At 33.9% G+C, this 26,076-nt stretch overlaps 1 protein-coding gene across 3 annotated transcripts in view; it reads left to right on the top strand.

Moving 5' to 3' along the window:
* Positions 1-3,311, top strand: part of PMS1 (PMS1 homolog 1, mismatch repair system component) — an 86,608-nt gene extending 83,297 nt beyond the window's left edge. For 2 of the 3 annotated variants that reach the window (XM_033111582.1, XM_033111581.1), the window contains exon 13: positions 2,249-2,608. In XM_033111582.1, coding sequence (XP_032967473.1) covers positions 2,249-2,413 — 165 coding nt within the window. In that variant the 3' untranslated portion in view covers positions 2,414-2,608. Of the gene's footprint in view, positions 1-2,248 lie in introns of all 3 variants that reach the window. The other variant, XM_033111583.1, reaches the window with a different exon arrangement.
* The last annotated feature ends 22,765 nt before the right edge of the window (positions 3,312-26,076 follow it).

Here is a 26,076-nt window from a genome sequence, read left to right as displayed (position 1 = left end):
AGTATAAACTTAAATAAAGGGTGAAGGAATTGTGGGTAGTGTTTTGTGTATTGAAGAACCATGTAGGAAGAAATAAGATTTCAGAAATAACGGAAAAAAGTTGTTGGGATTAGATATAAATATTTTTGCTAATAGTATATCTCTCATTACATTAAGGTAATAGTGGATATGATTCTTAAGAAAGATGGTCTAGAAAAAAGAACTTCTATCAGAACCACAGAACACTTAATTTAAAGTGAAGCTGAATTAGGTGAAACAGAGATAAAGATAGGAGAGTAAAAGGAGAACCAAAAAGGGCAGATATAAAAAGTCATGGGAGGAAAGAAATTTAAATATAAGTAAGTGGTATCACATTCTTCATAGGGTAATAGTTGCTAGAAGGCCAGAAGTGTGGCTGCTCGATGGCAATGATAACCTTAAAGAGAGCCACAATGAAAAAGTAGCAGGAGTGGAAAACATTTGCAATGGTCAAAGAGTGGGGTAGTGGTGAAAAGGTGTAGGCAGTAAATCACGTCATGAAATGAAGAGAGACGTTAGCATGTTTGTATTGAATTTGGTGGAAAAGATTGATGATAAAAAGATTGGAGAGCAGATGTTCCAAAAGAGGCAGGAAGGAAAAATGGGATATAGTATAAACTTTAGAAAGGAGAAACCGTTCTCTGAATCAAGAACAGAAAAAAGGAGGAACAGTAAAAATATTTGAGGTAAATTTGAGAGCAGTCATGTATGATACATGTGGTAAAGGAGTAGGAAAAGTTACCTGCTAAGAGTGAAGGGGCTGCGGAGGCATTCGGGGTTTGAGTTTAGTGGGAAAGATTTGAAAATAAGAGCTGTAGGCACTCTAAGAGAATGTTGATTCAAGAAGAGTAAGATTACAAAGTGGCATTGACAAGTCATAAGAGCTAACATTGGTATTGGATTCAGCCAAGAGTTTTCTAATTCTCCAACAGTGCTTGGTAGAATTTATCCAAGGGTAAGGAGTAGCAACATGAATGTGATAGGAGAACAGAGGGTAAGTGAGGAAATTTGAACACGTAATATATACAAGAAATTGTGTTAGGTCCTAGAGTGATATAAAGATGAAATAGATTCCAGTAGGAATCTGCTCTTAGATTTTAGTAGTAGTGAAAAAGGAATGCAGGAAACTAGAGATAGTATCCTTTATTTCTTACTATTCCTATTTTAGGTAGGGAAAGATGACAGAAGGGTGCTGGTGAGCCGGGAGAATAAGGAGAGACTGTGGAGATTAAAGATCAAAGTGAAGAAATAGAATAGGTTTACTTGGAATAAGGGACTGGGATGGTTGGGAATATAATAGGAGAGGATGTGTGGTTAGAGAGAAAAGTGTTGGGATTCAATATCTTCGAAGTACAACAATGAAGAAATAATAACTCTCAAAAGAAGTCAGCTTTGCCAATACTATTTTACCCCCAAACTCTCAGTCTTCACTATCTTAGAAAACAGCATTACCATACCACAAATGTGGACATTATCCTTGACTCTGCATCCCTAATAACCAGTCATCAGCAAGTCCTGACTCTACCTCCGACTCATGTCAGCAGTCATTTCACCTCCCCTCCATCTCCACTACTGTCACCTTAGGGATAAAAACGCTCCAGAGCTGCAGTGATTGCCTCAAATCATGCTTCATACAGCAGCCAGATGTGTGAATTGTGAAAACAGTGTCAGGCTCTTGCTTAAAAACCCTCTGGTTACTTCCCTGTACATTCAGATTAAATCCCATACTGCTCACCCCATCTTAAAGGGTAATCTGCCCTGCGTCTCTCTCTTCTTCCTCTCTTCCCTTTAGTAACTATGGTGCACTTACTGATCATTTGATTCTTTCTGTTCGCTCTGCCTAAATGCTTTTCTTTATCCATGACCTTTGTATTAAATTGAAGTTTAAATGTCACCTCAAGGAAGCTTTTCCTAACCACACAATTACTTTCTATCATGTTTGCCCAGTTTCATTTTATACATATTACTCATTGAAATTGTCTTTTTTCTGTTGTTTTTTTTGAACTAGGATGTAAGTTTCATGAGAGTAGGGATCTTGTTTGTCTTGTTCTCCTCTGTATTTCCAGAACCTACAACAGTGACTAGCACGTAATTGGTACTTAATAAATATCTGTTGAGTGAATGAATAATAAAAAGAATATAATTAATTTTCTATCTTCCATCTTGCCAGGAATAACATGTTCATGTTTCAGGGTAAAACACAATAAAATGTATCGCTTTCTCTTCACAGGGAGAAGCAGTGCGTCTGTCTAGACAGTTACCCATGTACTTACCAAAGGAGGACATCCAAGACATTATCTACAGAATGAAACACCAATTTGGAAATGAAATTAAAGGGTGTGTTCATGGTCGCCCATTTTTTCATCATTTAATCCATCTTCCAGAAGCTACATGATTAAATATGTTTAAGAAATTTAGTTACTGTTGAAATTTATTAGGTCATAAAATAGTATGAGTCAGTTTTTAAACCATCTTTGTACTATCATGTGTTAAATGGTTATTTTATAAGTGAAGATTCACTGGCTTGTTTGTATATTGAAAAAAAATTTCAAAAACTGTAGAAAATTTAAATAAACTAATACAGACTATTTATTGTATCCTCAAGAACCAGCCTTTATAATATTATTGGTTGAAAACATCAAATTAGATGATACCTGACAGTATTGGGTGGTTGATTTACTAGGTGCTTTGGACTGAATTGTGTCCTCAAAATTCATATGTTGAAGCCCTAACATCCAGTGTGACGGTATTTGAAGATGGGGCCTTTGGAAGGTAATTAGATTTAGATGAAGCCATGAGGGTGGTACCATCCTGGTGGCATTAGCAGCCTTATAAGAAGATACAGCAGAGTTTGCTAGCTCTCCTCTTGTCCCACAAACCCCCTCCCACCCCCACATATCAGGATATAGAGAGAAGGTGACCCTCTATGATCCAGGAAGACAGTCCTCACCAGAAACCAGCTGTGCTGGCACCTTGATCTTGGACTTCTGGCCTCTAGAACCATGAGAAAATAAATATCTGTTGTTTAAGCCACCAGTCTACAGTATTTTGTTATGGACGTCTGAGCTGACTAGTACACTGGATCAGTCACTAGTCCTGTGCAGGGATAAATCACACAGACTCAGCTGGCATGTTTGACAAGTTGTCAGTCCTTGTTTAAAGTAAGGTGATGAGACAGGAAGTGGGAGAAAGTGAGAAAATGAAGTTCAGAGGAAGAAGAAACAACTTTGCAAGTCCTGCCATTTACCTCTATTTGGCGGGAGGTAACAGTTTAGAAGTTGTTGTCTCATGGAAATCATTGGGCTTTGGGGTTGAACTTGGTCACAGAGCATGAAAAGATCAAGATTTTTTTAACAGAAAAATTAGGTCAAGAGTATTCATTGTGCATGTGTCTTCTGAAAAACCATGTCCCACAGCGCACCAAGGTACTTAATTTACAAAACTTTGATACATTATTTTCAGTGAATATATTTGTTGTATTCAGTAAGATATGCTGGCTATAGTGTCTCTTTGTACTCACGCCATCTCCCATATTTCTCAAGGAGAATTTTTAAATTCTTAACACTTCCACTGCAACATTCATGTGGCAGTCGACTTGACTCCACGAGCTCAGTGTTCCAGAAAGGAAATTTAGGAAAGCCGATGTACATTTTTCTATATTTTTGTGTTTTTCAAGAATGAGTATCAATAGGAAATTTATATACATTAAGGTAATCATTTATTTTAATGTAGCATCTTAACTGTATTTACTTAAAAATATAAAGACTAATTAGTTTCTGTGGATTTGGCATATTTTGGGGAACAAACTTGAAATCAGTTAACGCAATGAAAAGGTTAAACCCTAGTGTTAAGAGGTGCAAATTGGGATACCTGGAATTCTACCTGTAGCCAGGCCTTTCTGCTGTCAATATTGTCCTGTTTCCCGTAAGCCAAATACTATTTTTTCCCCCATTATCCTCTATTAAAACTTTGGGGCCCATGTCAGGGAGAACTGTCTAGGAGTAATCCCTTTAAATTTAGTAGATAAATTAAGGAAAGAGAAGGTCCCAGAGATACAGAAGATGACGAAATTTGCGTCATTTGTACCAGCACTAAGCAAAATTTGGGCTCATTCTAGCTGATAGTGTTAAGAGGTCCTACAACCAACTGTCAGATGAGTAAACTTGTGTTGCTTTTTCTTTTCGGTTGGGGATTCTGCCAAATCAGGTTAGTAATGACAGTAGGTATTTACCACCTATTTGCTGGATACACTATGCACTTCTATGACCTCATTGGATCTTAACACATTTAGGATTGTAGGTTCTATTGAGATTCTTATCACAGAACTTTCGTTATTTACCACTATTATACTGCCTACGTGAAAAATAGCCCCTAAAGAGTCATTACGGTCAACCTAAGTATTTGGGAGGAAAAAAGGTATAAAACACTCCCTTAACGCCACTCTAAAGAATGCTAGATCTACTATGGGCTGCAAAATTTTGTTTCTGATTAGAGCCTGGGGTAGTAGAGGTGGGCAGAATCAGAGCCATTTCAGTTGAGGCCCCGCCTCCTGGTTCCCATGGCGGAGGCGGAAGCCCCGCCCCCGTAAGCTGCACCTGGCCACCCTCCCCATCCCCCACAAGCCCTTAAACAGTAGCAGCAGCAGAGCGGAACAGAATGGCTGGAGCGGGTGGCAGTGACGGTGAATCCGTGCCTCCCAGGATGGAGGTAACGGCTGCTGCAGGCTGGGAAGGAGATTAAGGGCAAGGAGTGGAGATCAGAGGGAAAGGATAGCCTCACCCAAAATTGCCCATTTTCCTCCCTAGATTGGGACTTGGTGGGGGAGAGGGAAGACTCAAGGTGTGAATACCCCAAAGTGCTCTTGAGACCCAACGGCCTTGTTTGGGATCCCAGCCTAGGCTATAGCACAGGAGTGACGCCAAAGCCTATAGGCCCCTTTTGGCTGTACCTTTTTGCCTTGAGGGTAGCCATGAATGGTCCAACAATGCCTATGAGGTTTCAGATACTGAACATACTGAAAAATGTTAGGCTTGTATTCAGATGGACAGATTTTTGTTATTTTCATTGGCTCTTTGAGCCTGTGATGTTACCCAGATTTTGTGGCAGAGATTTCAGGAATTGCAATCCATCCTACTGCAGCCTACATTTCTTAACTAAAAATGTAAACATGACCTATTTATGAGGCGCCCAAATGTGGACCCATTAACTTAAAAACCAAAGTTGCCAAGCAAATTAAAATACCACTAATTATATTGAAGAATTTAAATGAACTATATTTGTTCTTGGAATTGGAATATTCTAGATTGATTCAGGCAAAATAGTGTTCATAGTTGCTAAAAAGAATCTTTAAAGTGATCTAATCGAACCAATTTTACAGATGAGAAAACAGAACCCAGAATGATTAAATGATTTGCGTACAGCTGAGTGCCCACAGCTGATCTAGTACTCTACAGTTCCACCTCAAATGTTGATATTACCATAAACTAAATGTTAAGTAGTGAGAAAAATCATAAACTTTACTGCAAAGCCAAATTTTAAAAATGACAAAATTGTCAACTACTTTCCTTCATACGCATGAATAATCAAGAGTTAACTGTTACTTTACTCTAGATCTTTGGCTTGATTTAAACTAAGTCTTAAGTTTTTCATCTTCAAAAACCTTCATTTTTTCCAGTAATACTACCAACACACCACTGGCCTCTCACCACTGCTGCCTTGTGATTTCTCTGCTTGCTTATTTTTTATCACATTTTTTATTTCTCCTTAAACAATTACAAATTAATGTAAAGAGGTCTTTGTTTCTACAATGCTGTCCCAGTGGTTATCAACTTTGAGCCACACTTAGAGAACCACTGCTCTGTCCTTTATCGAAGTTTCCCTAACAGTCTGAAGTCCAGTTTTTTAGCCTGTATTTTTTCTTACTGGTTCTCTCAAAATCGATCTTCTCAGTAAATAAAAAACAAACTAAAACTTAGAAGACCTCACCCTGACTGTACTGATAAGACATTCATTTCTCATCAATGAAATGCAGACTTTGGATTTGACCCCCAAGTGCACAATCATTTCTAACATTCTGTAATTTTGTTTCTTTCTATTTTGTCTTGAATATTTATTAGGACCTGAAATACCTCTTTTCAGTTAGTTATCACTACATTATTATTGACCGTATTTAAGTGCCTCTGAACTAGCCCACCTGTTCCATAAAATCTTTTAAACTAATCAAGGGAAATGGTAGATTTCTTCTGTCCTACTTCAGTTGGGCTTGAAATCACTATTACAAACTCCTCCATCTCCACTTTAGTTGTATATTCATTTCTTTGTTTATTCAGTGACATTTAGTGAGTGTCACATTTAGTGCTGAACACAATACAGAGAGAAGACATTCCTTGACCTCTAGAGGAGAAAAACATGCAATATAATAAATATGAGAATATGTAGTACATATTGTGGAAGCATAGAGAGGTACACACTCCCAACTTAGAGAATTCTATCGAAGAAACTAGTGAGCCTAATCTTAAGGTTGATAAGGAATTATCTGAGAAAAAAGAATAGAAGGGTATTTCAGGCCGAGAGAACAGCATGTGCAAGTCCATTGGTGAGTACAAGGAATTCTGCATCACTCAATCCTGAGGAGTAAATGGATTGGGTTAGAGTGACAGGCACTACCTTGATCATAAAGGTTCTCATAGACATCTACGGATTTGGGAAATTTTATCCTAAGGACTTTGAGAAACCATTAAAATGTTTAAGCAGGAAAGTACAAAATAGGGTTCAGAACAACTGAGCCAAGTTAAAATTACAGCAAGTGAGCAGGCTACTTGAGAATTCAGACAACCAAACAAAAAGAAAGGGTCTGAGCAACAGAAAGTCTTATTTGGCAGTTATTATGGCCCTCATAACCTTGCAAAAGTTTTCATTTTTGGTTTTCTGGGATGATGCCATAATAGAATTAAAGTGGAAAAAAGGTCTCTCTTCATTTTGCTAATTTATGGTGATAGCAGATTACTAGAAAAATGTAGGGTCATTTGCCTTTTCTTTCTGTGCTAAGAACTCAGTATGATTTCAGCCAGTCCTTTTGAGTTCCTTACAGATTTGCAAAAGCATTCAATATCTTTTTTAAAAATTGTTAAATCAGTTGTTTAAATTTTAGCTTATACTTGTATCTAGGGCCTGTTAGAAACCAACATAAAGTTTCTAGTTGTTCTGTAAATAAAATAGTTTTATTTATAAAGGACTTAAATATTCAAATGTAATTTTCTAGGTAACATTTATGTCCAGATGCTGAACAACACAAAGTAGTGGCTGGAAATTTTTAAATTATCTTTAATGTTGAACTTTGATTTTTAATAATTTTCTCATAGGCATTTTAATTATGTTTTGTAATTTAGATCATAAAAATGAATGACAAGTTAAGAAGAAACAGGCAAGAAATTGTGAATGGATTGAACATATTTTTGGAAGAAAATGGTATGTTTTCAAAAGTTAATTATTTTTTCCTTAACAAGGGCATTTTTATTTTTAAATTTGCTTTCATTTTATCTAAAGACATTGATAAATTACAGCAAGTTAACTTGCAAGACAGTGATGCTATTCTGCCCCAAAATACAGATGGTTCCTGACTTAACAATGGTTCAACTTTTGATTTTTCGACTTTATGATGATGTGAAAGCAATGCACATTCAATAGAAACCATACTTTCAAATTTTGAGTTTTGATTTTTTCCTGGGCTAGCAATATGAGATATGCTGTATGATACTCTCTCGTGGTGCTGAAGAGTGGCAGCTCCCAATCAGGCTTGCAATCATGAGGGTGAACAACCGATACTTTACAGTGTACTGTGTTGCCAGCATTTTATGGATATTGTGTTTTGAGCATGTTTAAGGTAGGCTAGGCTAAGCTACGATGTTCGTGTATAAAATGCATTTTCAACTTAGGATATTTTTTACTTACAATCGGTTATCAGGACATAACCCCTTTGTAAGTCTAAGAGCATCTGTATATTTTAAGTAATTCGCTAATAATAGCAAAAATAATTCCCAGGTGTCTTTATATGTAAATAGCTAAATGTATATAAGGTACTTACTATCTATTTTGAAGTTGTTTGCAAGCTTTTTTGGTCTTTTCTCCTTAGCTTCCCTAGTCATATAAAAAACTGTTAGAGATCAAACATTTCCCACATACATGATAATCATCCTTGATATCCCAGATAAATACAAGAGTCCCCCTCCACAGATGCAGTCTCCAACTTGTCAAAGATTTTAGAGGAGCAATCAAGTTCCTGCTATTTTCCCACTTAAAACCAAAAAATAAATAAATAAAAATAAGAATGTGCAATCCTTCTCTGCCTCCAAAGTTGGAAGAAGAGTACTTACTTCATGTTTTCTTGATTCTTCAGATGACAACTTTGAGGATACTCTGTGTATACTAATGTATGAGTATGGCCTAAGTCAGCACTTGTCAAACTTTAATGTGTGTATGGGCATCTTGTTAAAATACATGTCTGATTAAGTGGGTCTGGGATAGGGTCTGATATTTTGCATTTCTGACAAGATGGTGCTTATGCTACTATTTCAGCAACCACACTTGGGTTAACAAGAACGCACATAGTCCTTTGCCCAAATGCTAGGTTCTTAAAATAGAATAAAGATACATTTTAAATCCAAACGTGCTAAAAATCAAATAATCACAATTATGAGTCTTTATGGTTTTCCATTCTCTTTGGGAAGTGAGATTTAGGTTTTCTTACGGGACATCATTCTTTTTTTAAGAAGTTGGATTTATACGAGGTCTGATAATTAAGTTCGTGAACTAACCACCATGCATTTACATTGGCATCACTGTACAAACAGCTCAGCAAGTTTTCATAACCTTGGCTATCAGTGACTCACAGCTGTGTTCATATCGACATGTGGCGGTGTCTTGCTGAGTGGTGTTCATTATTGCTGCATGTTTTTCTACCATCACAAGAATGTCTGAGCTTGAATTAGAGCAACGAACAAACTTTAAATTTCTTATTAAACTTAGCAAGAATGGGAGTGAAATCAGGGACATGGTAGTCCAAGTTTATGGGGATAATGACATGAAGAAAACAGCAGTGTACAAATGGATTAAACGTTTTTCTGAGAGGAGAAAATGCATCACTGATGAAGAGACCTCAGGGTGGCCAGTAATGGGCAGAACTGACAAAAACATTGCAAGACATCATCGAGTTGTGTGTCAAAATCAGTTGGCTCACTGTGAGAAGCATAGGAGACCAAGTAAACATCGATAGAGAAACAGGAAAATCTTAACTGAAAATCTTTGCCTGAGAAAGGAGTGTGTAAAAATGGTCCCAAAGGAGCTCACCGATGACAAAAACAAAGGAGAGTCAAAGTTTGCCAAGACCTTTTGGAGCAGCAAGAAGATATTTTGTGCCCTGTTATCACTGGTGATGAAATATGGGTGTACCAATACGATCCTGAAACAAAGCATCAAAGTACACAGTGGAAGTCAGCCAATGCTCCACAACCAAAAAAGTTCTGTCAGTCCAAGTCAAGAGTCAAAACAATGTTGCTAACCTTTTTGATATCAGAGGGATTATTCATTATGAATTTGTACCAACTGGACAGTTAACCAAGTTTACTATTTCGAAGTGCTGAAAAGGCTGTGTGAAAAAGACGAAAACAACCTGAACTTTTCGCCAACAATTCATGGCTCTGGTATCACAACAATGCACCAGCTTACACCGCACTGTTAGGGAGTTTTTAGCCAGTAAACAAATAACTATTGGAACACCCTCCCTACTCACCTGATCTGGCCCCCAATGACTTCTTTCTTTACCCAAAGATAAAGGGAATATTGAATGGTAGACATTTTGATGACATCTTTTGATGACATTCAGGACATCAGGGGTAATATGACAACAGCTCTGATGGCCATTCCAGAAAAAGAATTCCAAAATTGTTTTGAAGGGTGAACTAGGCGCTGGCATCGGTGCCCAAGGGGAGTCCTTCGAAGGTGACCGTAGTGATATTCAGCAATGAGGTATGTAGCACTTTTTCTAGGATGTGTTCGCGAACGTAATTGTCCAACCTTGTATATCTTCTATAGGTAGAAATGATATCCATATCTTCTTCTGGACATCCCCAAATAAAATCTTGTTTTTTGAATTAGAAACAAGAATTAAAGTTCAGTCCTTCAACAGTGCTTCAGGCTGCCTTTTCAATTTTAGATCCTGTCTTCTCAGATCACCTCCATTGTTCTCCCTCTACTTCTGACCATACTAGACAATTAAATTTTATTTATATAATCTTGCTTCTACTTTTAGTTTTCTTCCTAAATTATTTCTTACGCCTGAAATAGTCTTCATAATGCGAAAATTTTTGGCATCATTTTTTAAATTGCCTCTCATAATTTCTTATTTTAAATGTCAGAAAAGATTTATGCTTTCCTTATAATAGTGATTCATATTTTTAAAATTTAAAGACCACACTTAAAAACCATCTTAACCAAAAAATATCAATTAAAATTGACTCCAATGTAAAATATTATTGAATATTAAGTATTAAAAATATCTCAGTACTGAATTCTAGTCAGTTAAGAAAACAACACTAATAAAGGGGGAAAAGCTATAAAAGAGGAAAGAAAAGGTGACTTGTTAGATCACCACAAAAGATTTGTGTTTTTCTGTTTTTCATTTTCTCCTCCTCATACTTTATAGGACTCTGTGTTAATAATTAATCCCACTGCCTGGACACCCTTCAGCTGGTCCAAAACTCCTATTTTTTTTTTCAAAACAATGAAATAACTCATTATGTCCTAGCACTCTAGTTTACCACTCATTCAATGCTTAGTAATTATAGATTGTCTTCTGAGTTAGGCACCATGGTGGGCGATAAACAGGTAAAACTATACATAAGAAAAGTCACTTTTCTAAAGATTTTCAACTTTGGTTAAGAGCAGCTAAAAGTTTTTGAGCAGGAAAATAACATAATCAGAATTGTGCATTAGGAATATTAGTTTAAAACCATATTGAAAATGAATTGGGAGAAGTAAGAATAGAGGTCGGGAGGTCAGTTGAAAAAAAACACACTGCTAAAATTCCATTTATGTTACGTCTAAGTGTCTTAGTTATCTCATGTTCATTGTGTTTATCCAATACAGAGGAAGAAATTTCTTTAGAAGAACTTGAAGAAGAATTTGACATTTTTGAGGTATAAAAATATATTATTTCTAAACTTAAATTCAAAGTAAAATTTTAAAGCATATATTTTAATATTCTAGTTCTGACATTTGCCAGTAAAACATGCTAGTAAGTGACTTTAGAGGATGACAAAAACCATACTTACCAAGAATGTTGAGCTTATGGTGTACGTGGACAAAAAGATGCTTTAAATTTAATTTTATATTGACTTTTTTAACAAAATATTTTGATGTTTGCCAGGGGGGATACGTATTTTGTTAGGCTTCTTTGTGGACTTTGCAGATTCCTTGTATTTGTTGTTATCCCTATACTTTCTCCTGCATTCCATATGAGCCTAAATATTTCCAGAAACATCTTGTTTATTCTCTTTCCCAACCACCAATTATACCTCCTTTTCCCTTAATTTGGTTAATCTTGGCTAAGTGTTAAAGCAAAAGAAATTAGATTGAAAGGGATTTAATACATTGTGAATTACATAAAGATGCATTCTATCTTAAATGGGGAAAAACTATAATGTGAATGATGGGGATATTTGGATTTAAAGGGATCAGTTATATTGAGTTAATCTCAAACAATTTAGGGATATATATTTTGAGGGGAAATTCCCACTCTCATGTACATGTTAAGACTGGTCCTAATATTTCATTTTTCTTTTCCCCAAAGGAAGAAGAAACAGAAAGTATAAGTGGAGATGGTAGTTCAAAAGAAGGACATGATATGTCAGTAAAATATACAAATGTCTTTTAAATTTATAACCTTTATTCAAATATAAGGTGTATGTGTTCTATATTCAAAAATTAATAATGCAGTTTATTGTAAGATTGTGGGCCCTGGAATTGTACAGCTTCAGTATTGAATTCTAGCTCGGTCCATTTCTAGCTTTAGTATATACTATTTGAATGTCATGTGCTTTCTCTGTGTTGAATGGAATTAAGGTTTACTTTGCAAGGTTTGGAAAGACCAAGTGAAAGGAAATGTAAAGCAACTAGTACAATGCCTGGGACATAGTAGTTAGCGAATATTAGTTCCTATATCCTATACCTTTTTACCTATTTCTTAAGGGAATTGTACAGTTAGAAAACAAACATTTTAAAATGCCTCATCTGACATTATGCTCCTAAGTATAACAAATGTACTGTATATCATTTTTGTAAGTTACTTATCATAACAGTATGTTAGAATTAGATACCATCTTAATGATTAGATACTGGCCATAATTTGATACTATGAATTTACAATTAACTTTCTATTAAGCTAATGAAAGAGAGCCCCTATGCAGTTAAAAATAATTTCTTATTTCTTTGAAATTTGCTTTAGAATATGGATGTTTTTGCTGTGACAATTTACAATTCTTCAAAGAAAATAGTAAGAGAACATTTTGAAGGTCCAATTTAAGCAACTCTGGAAATTGAATTTCTTTATCCTTTTTTTCTCATCTTTTTCTCTTACGACTTCATTTTAGAAACAGATTGCATGAACTTTCAAAGGCTGATCTGAAACTGCTGTCATTGTAATACCACTTGGGGTGGGTAAATTTTATATATTTCCTGGGGCAAATGAGCAATTAATGCAACCTCTTATTCTAGCCTCTCCTTGTTTTGAATAAACAGATTATCTTTCTTTCAACAAAATGCTTTTAAGTGGGTGACAGTGTTGAAGAATTTGAAAATTGTATGTACCCCAGTGATTTTACCAAGTCCTTTGTAAAACTCAGAATTGAATGAAATAGAAAAATGAGAGTAGGGACTGAAGCTCTTGGATGGTTCAGGGTAGTATTAATATTGTAACTAACATTCATTCAAAATTTGCTATCTACCCTGTAACATCCAAGAGCTTCAGTCCCTATATATAATTAATGAATGTATTAAATGAATATATACATATATATATGTATATACACATATATATATGTATATATTCATTTAAGGAACAAGGCGTTGCCTGAATTGTAATAACAGCATGTAGGTGACTTGAAAAGGACTGCTTAAAAAAAAAAAAGAGACTTCCCTACAATATATTTTCCCATCTACTTCATCTTTTCTCTCATATGCACAGTATATATACCTCATTTTATATTTCTTTCCCGTCTTAGTTTCCTGTGTGCCCGCATACTTCTGTACTCATATCTTTCAGTGTCTGTATATGCTTTTAGTACATATGCATCTGTATAATCACTATTACAAAATTCACCCAATCTCTCAAGTCAGGAATATGGGAGCCATTTTAACATCTCCTTTATCTTGTCAGTTCTACTTCCTAAAAGCTCTTGAGTCACTTTTAATTTCCAAGGCCTCTGCCCTAGTGTAAACTCTTATCACTTCTGGCCTCAACCATTTAAAGTCACTTATAGTCGCTTATCCTCTAGTCCTACCCACTTTTTGTCCATATTCATGTTACTACCAAAGAATAGCAAATGCAAATCTAATGAAATCACTCTCTTGCTTATAATCATTGTTTTAAGTCAAATTTCTTACCATGATATATATCAAGCACTTCATAGTCTGGCCTCTATATACATTTTCAGCCTTATTTCCAATAATTTTTTCTGTTCTCCCATGAATTTGGACGTGCTCAAGTGCTTGAAGTTTTCTAGATAATCCTTGTTTTTTCTCTTTAGAATATCTGTCTGCAATTTCCTGCTATCTGATCTCTTCTGCTGTAACCCACCTCAGTCCTGGGGCACCCATCAAATTTTACTTATCCTACAAGAGTGAGAATTAATGTTAATTCTTTGGAATTAATTCTTGATCTCTCTGAGCAAATGGAGCACCTCTCCTTAATGTGTTTCCATAGCATCTTGTACATATTTTACCATCCATGCTACCTCATTTATTTTCACATTATACACTTCTTCATATATAGCTCCCCTCTCTGAATACATATATTTTCTTTTTTACATGACTGTAGTTTTTTACTATATAAAAATATGTAGATTTGTAAATATGACAATATTATTTATTACACGTGTAATGTTATAATGTAGAAGATATAAATGAATTCTCTGTCTGTCTTCCTTGCTGGATTTAGATACCTGAAGGACAAGGCCAGCTTTTGTTTTTGTTTTATATCCATGACAACATCTGGGTATATGCGAATATACCAATTTTACAAATTTACAAGTTCATTTGACATACATTTGTTGAGGGCTTTTACATCCCAGGATGAAAAGCAGAGAACAAAGCACACCAAACTCCTGGCCTTCATAGACCTCACAGTCTGTGCTTAACGATTGTGTTACTAATATAAACTTCCTAAACCACTTCTTCAAATACAGAAAAGATCCATTCATGAAGCAGTTTGTTTTCTTTTCGGAGGTCATTTTCTTGTGTTACTCTAAATACTAATCTGAATTATTACATTCTAAGTGTTAATGTAAATTAATGCTATTATATTCCATTTTTTATAGTGTAAGACCACCTCCAAAAGTGTCCCTCAGGAGTATCTCATCAATGACAGATGAAGAGGTTAGTATTAAATTACCTAAGAAATTTATCAATTTTTTAGGGACTAAAGGACAAAAAAGTGAATTCTATTAATGATTCACTACAAAATAGTTTTATAAGAATTTAAGCTACTGTCCTGACATTTTTCTTACAACCCCAAATGCCTTATTTTCATGTATTTATTTTAAGTATTTCTCAATATTATTTTATGTGTTACAAAATGAAAACAGCCTTAGGTAAGGTATCTATACAGTTAAAGAGAGGGATTATTTACTACTGCTTAGTGACACCTTATGGAGGCTGTTAGGAATTCTCCTGAACTTTATATTTATGCACTATTCAAAAATACAGAAAATAATAGACTCTTTTGTGCTAACCACCTAAATTAATGAAGTTAGCCCTATTTTCTTTAGATCCAAGTGTCTAAAGTGTGGTCCATGTCCCAGCATCACCTGGGAGCTTATCAGAACTGTAGAATCTAAGCACCTTCCCATTCCCAATCCTACTGAATCCAGTCTGCATTTGAATAAAATTCCTAGCTTATTTAAAACTTTGCTGTAACTTTTTTTAACAGAAATATATGTATTTAGCTAAACCTCCTCCTCGCCCATCCTATTCACGTCTCTCCCTTCCCTCACAAGGTAATATCTAATCTTAAAGCTTATATGTATCCTTCCTATCCATATTTTTATACTTTTATCACATAGGTTTGTATCCCTAACTACACATACATACGCACACCCTGTTTTTAAACTTTATATAAATACAGGATTTTTCTGCAACTTTTTTTCATCAAACAGCTTTTTTGTTTTATCCACAATTTGGTTATCTTAGTTAAGAAATCCTTCCTTGCCCCAGGTTACCAAGACTTTCTCTCGCATTTTCTTTTAACAGTTTTACCACTTTTCATATTTGTCAGAGGCCCCAGACAATTAAGAAGATGATTTTATTCAGGATATTGCAGTAGAACAATGTTCATTAATAAGGAACATTTCAAAGTAAAAGAAGGGGACTTGGGTTTTGTTTGTTTTTTTTCTCTATTAGTTTCAGGTGTAAAAAGCAACGTAATAGTTTGACATTTATACCTCTCACAAAGTGATAACTCCTCCCCCCAATCTACTACCCCTCTGACATCGTATATAGCTGTTACAATATCATTGACTATCATCCCTGTGCTGTAATCTACATCCTGTGTTTTTACAAAGGCAGGTAAACAAGGAAGTCATAATCATTGAGTAAGGGTGGAGGTAGATCATATATAGGAATATATATGTGAGAAGAGCGTGGTCTTTTGTAGATAGTCAGTTCTGGAAACACAAAAGGGTGGAGAGATTTTTCAACTATTACTGCTTGCAGGAAACACAGGACTCAGATAAAATCACATGTAAGAATTGTCACATTTAAGAACTGAATTCATCTAGAATATCTTTTACACATATTCAAATAGTTCTTTTTTTATCATATGGAGAGTCCGTTTTCAGTTATCCTAATGATATTTTTGTTAATGAAGGTTCATCCTGCCTTCACTGACTTCTGAATTTGCTATTCTATTTCATTGGTCTATTTGTCTATCTCAGAGTTAACACATAGTTTTTAATTATTATAGCTTTATAAAATAAATCTGTCCTAAATGTGCTTGGAAAGAGTTGTTGGATGCAATGTTTTACACACACACACACACACACACACACACACCTTCAATATTATTAATTATGTTGCTAACACAAACATGCATGAATTTTTGTGTTTCTTTGTGAGTTATTAAGTACTAATGTTATTGAAGGAGGATGTTAAAACTTTCCACTGTGATTATGTGTGTTTTCCTTTCTTGTTCTGTAAATTTTTGCTTTGTGTATTTTGAGGCTATGTTATTAGATGCATACAAGTTTAAAAATGTTTTGACTTTGATTAATATCTTCGGTAATAACTCTATAGCTAGAAATAAATTTTACCTTGAAATCTATTTTGTTGGGTGTTAGTATAGCTATATCAGCTTTCTGTTTTGTTAATATTTGTGGGAAGTTTTCATGTTTTTTTCTGTGAACCATTTCTCTGTCCTTATGTTTTAGGCATACATTTGGATTTTTTTGTTGTTGTCAAGTCTGATAATCTTTTAATTAGAAAACTTTGTCCATTATTACTTGTAATAGTAATATGGCATTATATTATTTTTTTCCATCTTATTTTTGTGCCTTCTATTTGTCCTTTTTTCCCTCTCTCTCTCTCTTTCTCTCTCTCTCTCTCTGACTTCTGTGGATTAATTTAAGTATTTTGTTTCTTTTCCTTTTTCCAGTGGAAGATTTTTCTGTGTTTACTTTTGTCCTATACTAATTTGAAAGTTATATTCTGTTTGTATGTTGTTGTTTCCCCCCCTAAATTGCCTAGGGACCATCCACATTTAGATGTTTTAGTTAGCCATGTGTATCAATGGCTAGGAACAAAAGGTAGAACTGAAAAATGGAGGCTTGAAATAACAGTTGTATAAGTGAAGCCTTGGCTGTATATAAGTTATTCAAAGAGCATACTGAAAGGAAGAAATTTTAGAATTTAAATTTACTTAGAAAGTAAGAACGAAACCCTAGCCAACACTTATATTTTAAGGAATAGGAAAAGCCCATACAGATTACTGAGAAGAGGCAGTGGAAAAGACATTGCAGAGGCAGGTGAAATAAACAGTGGTCTCAGAACCCAAGGGAAATGATAAGTTTAGGAAGAAGGGGAAGTCAGTGTTAAATGTTTGAGAGAGGTCAAGTAAGACAAGGATTGCAAAATACACTTTCTTTTTAGGAGTTTAAGATTGTTGATAACCTTAGCAGGAGAACTTCCAGGAGAGTGGAAAGAGCAGATATCTTATTAAGTTTATTAGAAAAGTGTAAACATGAAGCATAATATGATGAGTTTAGAGTGTGTTAGCTAAAGTGGGATATGAAACCAACTGAGAATTTTTATTTTAAACATGTAAAGAAAAACCTTCAAACATGTTTATATATTAGGAAAGAGGCATAGAGAAGAATGGATGAGGGTGCAGAGGAGAGGGGATCCTTAATAGAATGAGATAGAGCAGGATGGGAGGAGATAAAGATGGGGGTGATGCAGGGAATGGAGTATTAAGGACCACTTTCTATCCAAGGTCAAGTGCATACCTTAGTTTTGCTTGATTGCAGAGCAATGTATATCATATGCCGTGTTTCCCCAAAAATAAGACCTAGCTGGACAATCAGCTCAAATGCATCTTTTGGAGCAAAATTAATAGAAGACCTAGTCTTACATTATATTACATTATATAAGACCCAGTCTTATTTTACTATAAGACCCGGTCTTATTATTACTATGAGACCGGGTCTTGTATTAATTTTTGCTCCAAAAGATGCATTAGACCTGATTGTCCGGCTAGGTCTTATTTTCAGAGAAACACGGTAGTGCTTTTCCTTTTGGGAAACATTTAACTGATGGTAGAGTGAGGACAGATTTCAGCTTCTTTCCCTCATTTTCTTCATGTCCTTCCAGCTTCTGTAGAGTACTTTTAACTGCACCTAGCTGTGAGAAATGAAGCCTTCCCTTTAGACCTCAATCATGTAGGGTTCTAAGAAATTTGATATTCTTCTCAATTACGCCCTGATCCAGTGTGCTCAGGTATCCATGAACATGAAACCTACGGTGGTTGTAGATGATACCATTTATTGATTTTTCTTTGTAGAAAACTAGGGCTAATCAGATTAAAATGCTGCTTCTGGAGGTATAAAGATCAGGCTGAGCTGCCAGTATTTTATTATCACATACATTTCATGTCAGAATGATCTGGGCTTTACTTGGAGATGTTCTACCTTTACGAATTTGAATTTTTTTTTTTACATATAGCAACAAAGATACAAAAGTAGAAGCTGATTTGTATTATTTTGTCTTTATCAACTCCCTGAGACTTACATATCATTTAAAACAAATCGGCCTTTTTTGGTTCATCTTCTTGCTCTAAGCATATCTAAAAATTTGTTACATTGCCTCAAGTATTTTCCATAAGCCAGTTCTCATTCTGGGCTAACTTCAATTTTTATAGATCAGTAATATTGGTAGAGCTCTGAGTAGTTTACAAAGTACATTCATATATATCAGCTTAATCATTCTGTTTTGTGTTCATTTCTATGTGATCTTTTGTACTTCATGTAGATTCTTGGAAAATATTAACTCATGTGTTTCCTACACCACATTATTCATTGAGATAATTGGTGACTGTATTATCGGAAATGGGATAATAAATGGTTTTTCAGCCTCAACTCTTTTTTAATCCTCACTTTGAAGATCTTTGACCATGGATTTAAACCTGTTTCTGTAATAATTTTGAATTTTTTTTTTTTACGATCCAAACTCTGTGTGTATGTGTGTGTGTGTGTGTGTGTGTGTGTGTGTGTGTATGTGTGTGTGTTTCTTTGTTTGGCTATTGCCCTTTCTTATCTCTATTATCTATGGGGTCTGCTCTCTCTCTTTTCCTTCATATATTATTCCTTTGATTATCACCTTTATCTTCTCTCCTTTATAACCTGTTATCCTAAAAACATCATCTATATTTCCTTTTCTTCTTTTTCCCTCCTGTTTAGTTTTATAGATTAATTTATGAATTATATAAGTTTGCTATTTAGTTTAGAAAAGGTAGGGAAAAAAGTTTTTTTCTTTCTTTAAATTAAAGTTTATTGGGGTGACAATTGTTAGTAAAGTTACATAGATTTCAGGTGTACAATTCTGTAATACATTATCTATATCTCACATTGTGTGCTCACCACCCAGAGTCAGTTCTCCTTCCATCACCATATATTAGACCCTGTTTACCCTCTTCTGGAGCCTCACTCCCCCCTCCCAAAAATTTTTAAAAAGGAAAAAAATTATCTAAATTCCCACTCAGACTCAATTTCTATCCTTTAGGTTTTTTCTGTTTACATATACAGTATTCATATAATTAGAATACTATTAAACATCTATATTTTGCCTTTCTTATCAATAATCATGAGTGCATTTTCATGTCAGTAAATATAGATTTGAATCACCATTTTTATTGTAGGATAGTATATTAGTATATAGATTTCAACTGTGTTAAATTGTTGCAGTTTAGTTTGCTTCCAGTTATTTCTCCCCATTATAAATGATTCAGCCCACAAACATATTTTTACAAAAACATATGCCTATTTGTTTATTTGCTTAAATAAGTTGTGAAATATTTGGATCTAAGAATACAACTTTTTTAAAAAGATGTTTTACACATCACCACATTTATCCCCTAAAAAAGATGGTAGTAGTTAACTTTTACATCAGCAATAATTGTCAGTGAAGTTTTTACCACACCTTTGCCAACACTAGTTGTCTTTGCTAATCAGGCAACTAATTTATTTTAACATGCATTTCATTGATTACTAGTGAATATGAGTTATTGTGTATTTTTGTTATTAACATTAATGAGTCTATTTTATTATCTGAACCATACTTTTTATAATTATTACTATATGAATTTTAATATTTGGTAGGGCAAATTTTCCATCTATATGTTTCTTTGAAGCCTAGGAGATTGTGTTCGTCGTTATCTGTTAAAATTTCATCCATCTTTATTTATTATATATTCCCTACAAGCTATATAGCTATCTATAGCTCTAAATATTGTTCTAAATTATCTATTATTTTTTTCCTGAGAATTATTACTAGTTATATTATCTTATTTATTTATCTTTTGTTTCCAGTGCTACAGTTTTTTAATCTTATAAAACATTGTATTTTATATTTTCAGAGGCTTAATATGAGAATTAAGAAGTTTGGTATAATTACAAATGAAGAATTCAGAAAATCACCTGGAAATTCATGGTAATTCCTGCTTTTCTAATTTAAAAAGTCTTTTTAAAAAATTTTAAATGCAAAATCCAAAATATTTTCTACATTAGATACATAATTAAAAATTTCTCATAGTGCTTTTTTCCTTTTTTTCCTTAAAGCTTTGGATTCAATACGTCAACTGGTATGTACTGTCACTATTAAAAATAGTGCATGAATGCTTATAAATATGCTGTTAAAGTAAACATGTGTAGGACATAAACACTATCTATAAGTAATAGGTCTCAGAATTAGCCTTTTTTGATCAGCTATAAAAAACCCATACTTTGGTATTTAACTTTGGCTATATTTTTTTTTAATGACTCAAATTTTTTTGTTTTAATTTAGCCAATAGGGAAGAGTAATAATTGGAGTCAATTTTACTGTACAACTTAGCAGTACGTATTTTCCCCCTTTTATTGTTCAAGGGCATTACATAGAAGTGATTCTTTATTAATGATCTGTTAAGGAAATGATGAGATAAAGAGAAAGAAACTGACTAGCAATTGGGAAATGAAGAAAGAAGGAAATACTGTAGGTTAACAGGAGAGACATTAAAAGATATTTTAAAATAGTTTTTTTGAGGGTCTGAAATAAAGAAAAATTGAAACTTTTCAAATGGAATGTTAGGGAGTAAAAGTTAAGCAAGAAAGCTATATGCTTTCTATAACTAAACATTCTACTAAACAGTTTTCTTTGAAAGATATAAAAACTTTAAATACTGAAATATGTTATTAGGTTTCATTTTAATTATGTTAGGAGATTATTGGTCAATAAAATTAATCCAAAATAATATGAACAATATGAAAAATAATGATTGCATATATTTAACTTCTATTTTCTTATTTTCTATTAAACACATTTATAAATTAAATTCAGAATCACTATGCTTAGCTGAATTAGTATTAAAATATTGCATTATAAATTATATTTATAGTGATGAATCTTAGAGCAAGGCAGGATTTTGAAGAGATTTCATAATCACTTAAGGAAGATTAATTTTTTTGTTGTTTTAAGTATAATATTCATTGTATTTTGGTTCTGTGAAAGTCAATAATCAACATTATCATCACTATTAGAGTCAGTAAATATTTGAATACCTTTTACATATAAACACTAAGTCAATTCAAATTGTTAGGGCATTCTAAATTGGAAAAGGGAATGGTACACTGCCTATAAAGATACACTTCAGATGATAAGTTGGTGGGACAGATCATGTATATGACTTGTAGAAAGTAAACTTAGTATAGTCATTCTTTCTGTCTAAAAAATTTTAATTTATAAATATTAAGTTGGAGTGATTATTTAAAAGGTTATTTATAATATGCTTTCTTTGATTTATATCCAACTTTTTAAGAATACTTCTATAGCTTATAATAAGTTTAACTATACATGTCGATTGAATTGTATATAGCATCTATTTGTGCAAAAGTAATTGCGGTTTAAAAGGTTAAAAGTAATTGCAAAAACTGCAATTACTTTTGCACCAACCTAATAGGAAATGCAATGAGAAAATCAATAATTCTGTTACCTTACTTTTATGTGGTGCCTGATACCTTAAAAATTGCTGTTATATACGTTTTTATGTAACCCTCACAGAAATACTATAGGTCATTACTCTGTTTTGCAAAGGAAGTACAATGTATTTAAGTGACTAACCCAAGAGTTGTCCCTTGTAAATCTCTGTACCCTTGGTTCAGTTCTCTTCTAAAGTAAGGTTCCATTCATACTTTGTTATAAAGACAAATTTTTTGTTTCTTTTAGTCATCTGTGAATAAAAGTTGTTAACACAACATGGGGAAAAGATTACTTAACTCAATTCCTTAATGTGAAATGCAAGTTTTCTAGTGAGTCATCTTGGCCATGTTAAGGACAGAACCTGTTTTTTAAAGTCATTTTGGTAAAAGATATTTAAAAAGAAGGAATGGTTTTCTAAACTTTGTGCAATTATTATCATTAGTGGACTTCATTCTTTAATCCTCACATTTACACAACCTACTTTGGGAGAAAATATGGCACAGAAGACATAATTTGTGTACTACAAAGAACACTGTATCTAGAGTGAAAGACCTATGTTCAGACTATGGCTCTGGTACTTGCTAATTCAGTGGCCTTAGGAAAGTCATCGATTCCCTTTGAACCTTAGTTTCTCACTTGAAAAAGTTATCTATTTAGCAGGATTATTTAGACGAAACAAGATCGTTTATATCAAAGCGCTATGTAGTTATTTTCACTTGTTGTTACTAAAAGAATATATATTTATGTATCTTTGTTACTTTTCTGTCCAAAAGAGAAGGATGAGGTTAAATAGTCTTCACTGACTACTAGGGTAGAGTTTGAGATCGCATATACCTAAAACCACGTACATTTGATTACTTATGTTCAGCGGTATATAGAATTCTAGTATGGAAAAGAATTTCTCACAGAACTTTTAAAGGGATTACTTAGCTTCTAGTAGTGCTGTCTGAAGCCATTTTAAATTTTGATCCTTTTGTTTATACTCTCTGGAAACTTATGGGAACATTCCTTTATCCTAAATATTCTGGAATTTCATGATAATGTCTTGGTGAGGATCTGATTTTACTGTTGTGCTGAGCACTCCATGAGCCTTTTCAATTTTAAATTCATGTTCTTTAGTTCTGAGATGTTTTCTTGAGTTATTTTTGTTGTTGTCGCTTTTCTTCCTTTGTGTTTTCTCTGATTTGTTTTTATGAAATTTCTCTTGGCTATATATATATTTATAGCAATGCACACGCACACACATATAACTATACATGAATGATCATTTCTATCTCTGCCTTTTCCTATTTTGTAGATTTCTTCAACTTCATTTTCCAACTTTTTAAAAAGATGTCTGATAATCTATTGTTAATACCAAATGTTTATATTCTGTTCATTGATACAGTATATTCTCTTTTCTCTCTGGGGATTTTAATGTATTTTTTCAAATAATTTATTTTGAACATTTTTAAACACATAGAAAAGCTGAAATAATAGTACTGTAATTATCCATGTACTCACTCTTTAGATTTATGGTTGTTAGCATTTGCCATTTTTTCTACACGCTTGTATTTTTTTTCTGAATCATTTGAAAGATGTAATCATGACACTTGATCACTAAATATTTCAGGATGTAGCTCCTAAAAAAATGCATTTTTAAATATAGCAACATTATTCTTCAAAAATAAAACTAGTGGGCCGGCCCAGTGGCTCTGGCGGTTGGAGCCCCATGCTCCTAACTCCGAAGGCTGCTGGTTCTATTCCCACATGGGCCAGTGGGCTCTCAACCACAAGGTTGCCAGTTTAATTCCTCGAGTCCCGGAAGGGATGTTGGGCAGCGCCCCCTGCAACTAAGATTGAACATGGCACCTTGAGCTGAGCTGCCACTGAGCTCCCAGGTGGCTCAGTTGGTTGGAGCGTGTCCTCTCAACAACAAGGTTGCCGGTTCGACTCCCGCAAGGGATGGTGGGCTGCGCCCCCTGCAACTAGCAATGGCAACTGGACCTGGAGCTGAACTGCGCCCTCCACAACTAAGATTGAAAGGACAACAACTTGACTTGGATAAATAAATAAAATAAGTAAATAAAACTAGTGTCACATGTAAGAAAATTAATATTAATCCCTTAGGTCATCTAGCATCCATGTATGTTCAGATTTTCTCAATCCAAAAATGTCTTCCAGAGCTGTTTTTTTAAAATCAGAATCCAGTCAGATTGGCTGTTATGTGTCATTGGTCTCATTTCATATTGAACAGTTCTCTCACTTTTTTAACTGTTTGTTTTAATGGCATTGCCCTCTTGCTGAGATTAAGAAACTTGTCTTGAGGAAGGAATTATATTCTGGATTTGTCTAATTGGGTTTTTGTTTGTTTGTTTGTTTTGGTTTTATTTTACTTGTTCTATGCTATGTATCTAAACTCTTAGCGATTTGATTAGATTCAACCTTTTTGGGAAGAATATGTTGTAAGTGGTACTGGGTATTTCATCTTACATAATAATGGGAAGATGCAATATCAGATTTTTCCACTATTCGTGATACTAAATTTGATCATTTAGTTAAGGTGCTGACTGCCTGATCTCTCCATTTTAAAGCTATGCTTTTCCCTTTGCAGTTAGCAAGTAATCTGTGGGCAGATACTTTGGCATTGTATCCTGAATCAGTTATTACATTAAGGGTCAGAATGGTAATTTTCTAACTATATTGCTCTTTTTATATTTAGTAACTGATTTTTTTTTCCTGTTAAGTAGAGCTCTCATCAACTGGTGTAAAAAAGGCAAAGTGAATGCCTAATCCTTGACATTTATTTACCAATTTTCACATTTAAAGTGATGTGATAGTCATCTTCTGTGGTAGCAAATAGTTGTTTTTTGTTGTTGTTTTCTTCCCCCTTTTCCATTGACTGGTACTATGGATTCTTCAGTGCTGATTAATTCAGAATCTTACAGTCAATTACAGATACTCTTTAAACACTAAAGTTATCCCAAATATGGCCAATAAACATTCCTTCAAGCTGGGTTCTGTGTCCTTTTGACATACCTTTTATAGTCTTTTGAGCACATTTGTATTTTTTCACATGTCTGATATCCTTGGCTCATCTTTTTCTTTTCCTGCCCCTATAAATTAACAATTTCTCCTGATTCCTTTCTGTCAGAATGGCATATAGAAACTGATGCCAGGTGTTTTAGATGTACTCATTGTTTATTGGGATAATATTAATAATTCTGGGCTTTCTCAATGGCTACAGCTACCACACTCACACACACACGCACATACACGTACTTTTTTTTTTAATTAAATTTATTTGGGTAACAATGGTTAGTAAAATTACATAGGTTTCAAGTGTACAATTCTATAATACATCATTTGTATATTAAACATAAGACCTGAAACAATAAACTGCATAGAAGAAACATAAGTACTGAACTTATGGGCGTTGAAATCAAAGAGGATTTTATGAATTTGACCTCAAAAGCAAGGGAAGTACAAGCTAAAAATAAATGAATGGGAATATATCAAACTAAAAAGCTTCTGCACAGCAAAAGAAACCATCGACAAAATAAAGAGGCAACCAACCAAATGGAAGATTTTTGCAAACAACACTTCCAATAAGGGGCTAATAGCCAAAATATATAAGGAAGTCACACATACTTTTTAAAGAAAACCATGAGTTCTAACTCAAGTTAAATATTCCAGGTTTTCCCTTTACTTCTTTGTTTTTATATTTTAAAATTTTACTGTAAAATCTTGATCCTTTAATATTAACATGTTACTTCATTTTATTTTAAGATATATGTAAAATAGTTTTTAAAGTCAATACCAGGGTGATTGCTAACTATAAAAGTATTGAATGAAATTTAAGCTTTCTTTGCATGTTTTTGGTTTTTGTTTTAAGTATATGTGAAAGTCCATATTCTGAAGTTATTTGATAAGCCTTTTGTCTAGTTTTACTGATGGTTGTTACATAGTTTTGTTTGTTTTGCTTTTTTTGCTTCAGTCTGTTCAGGGTTTACTTGTATTTGATTTTATTTTAAGTTCTATAAAACATTTGTGTAATGTTCAAAGTCAAAACTTAAATAAAAAGGCATA

Source organism: Rhinolophus ferrumequinum, chromosome 8 (assembly GCF_004115265.2).
Source record: "Rhinolophus ferrumequinum isolate MPI-CBG mRhiFer1 chromosome 8, mRhiFer1_v1.p, whole genome shotgun sequence".
Lineage (NCBI taxonomy): Eukaryota > Metazoa > Chordata > Mammalia > Chiroptera > Rhinolophidae > Rhinolophus > Rhinolophus ferrumequinum.
This window is presented reverse-complemented; position numbering and strand designations above follow the sequence as displayed.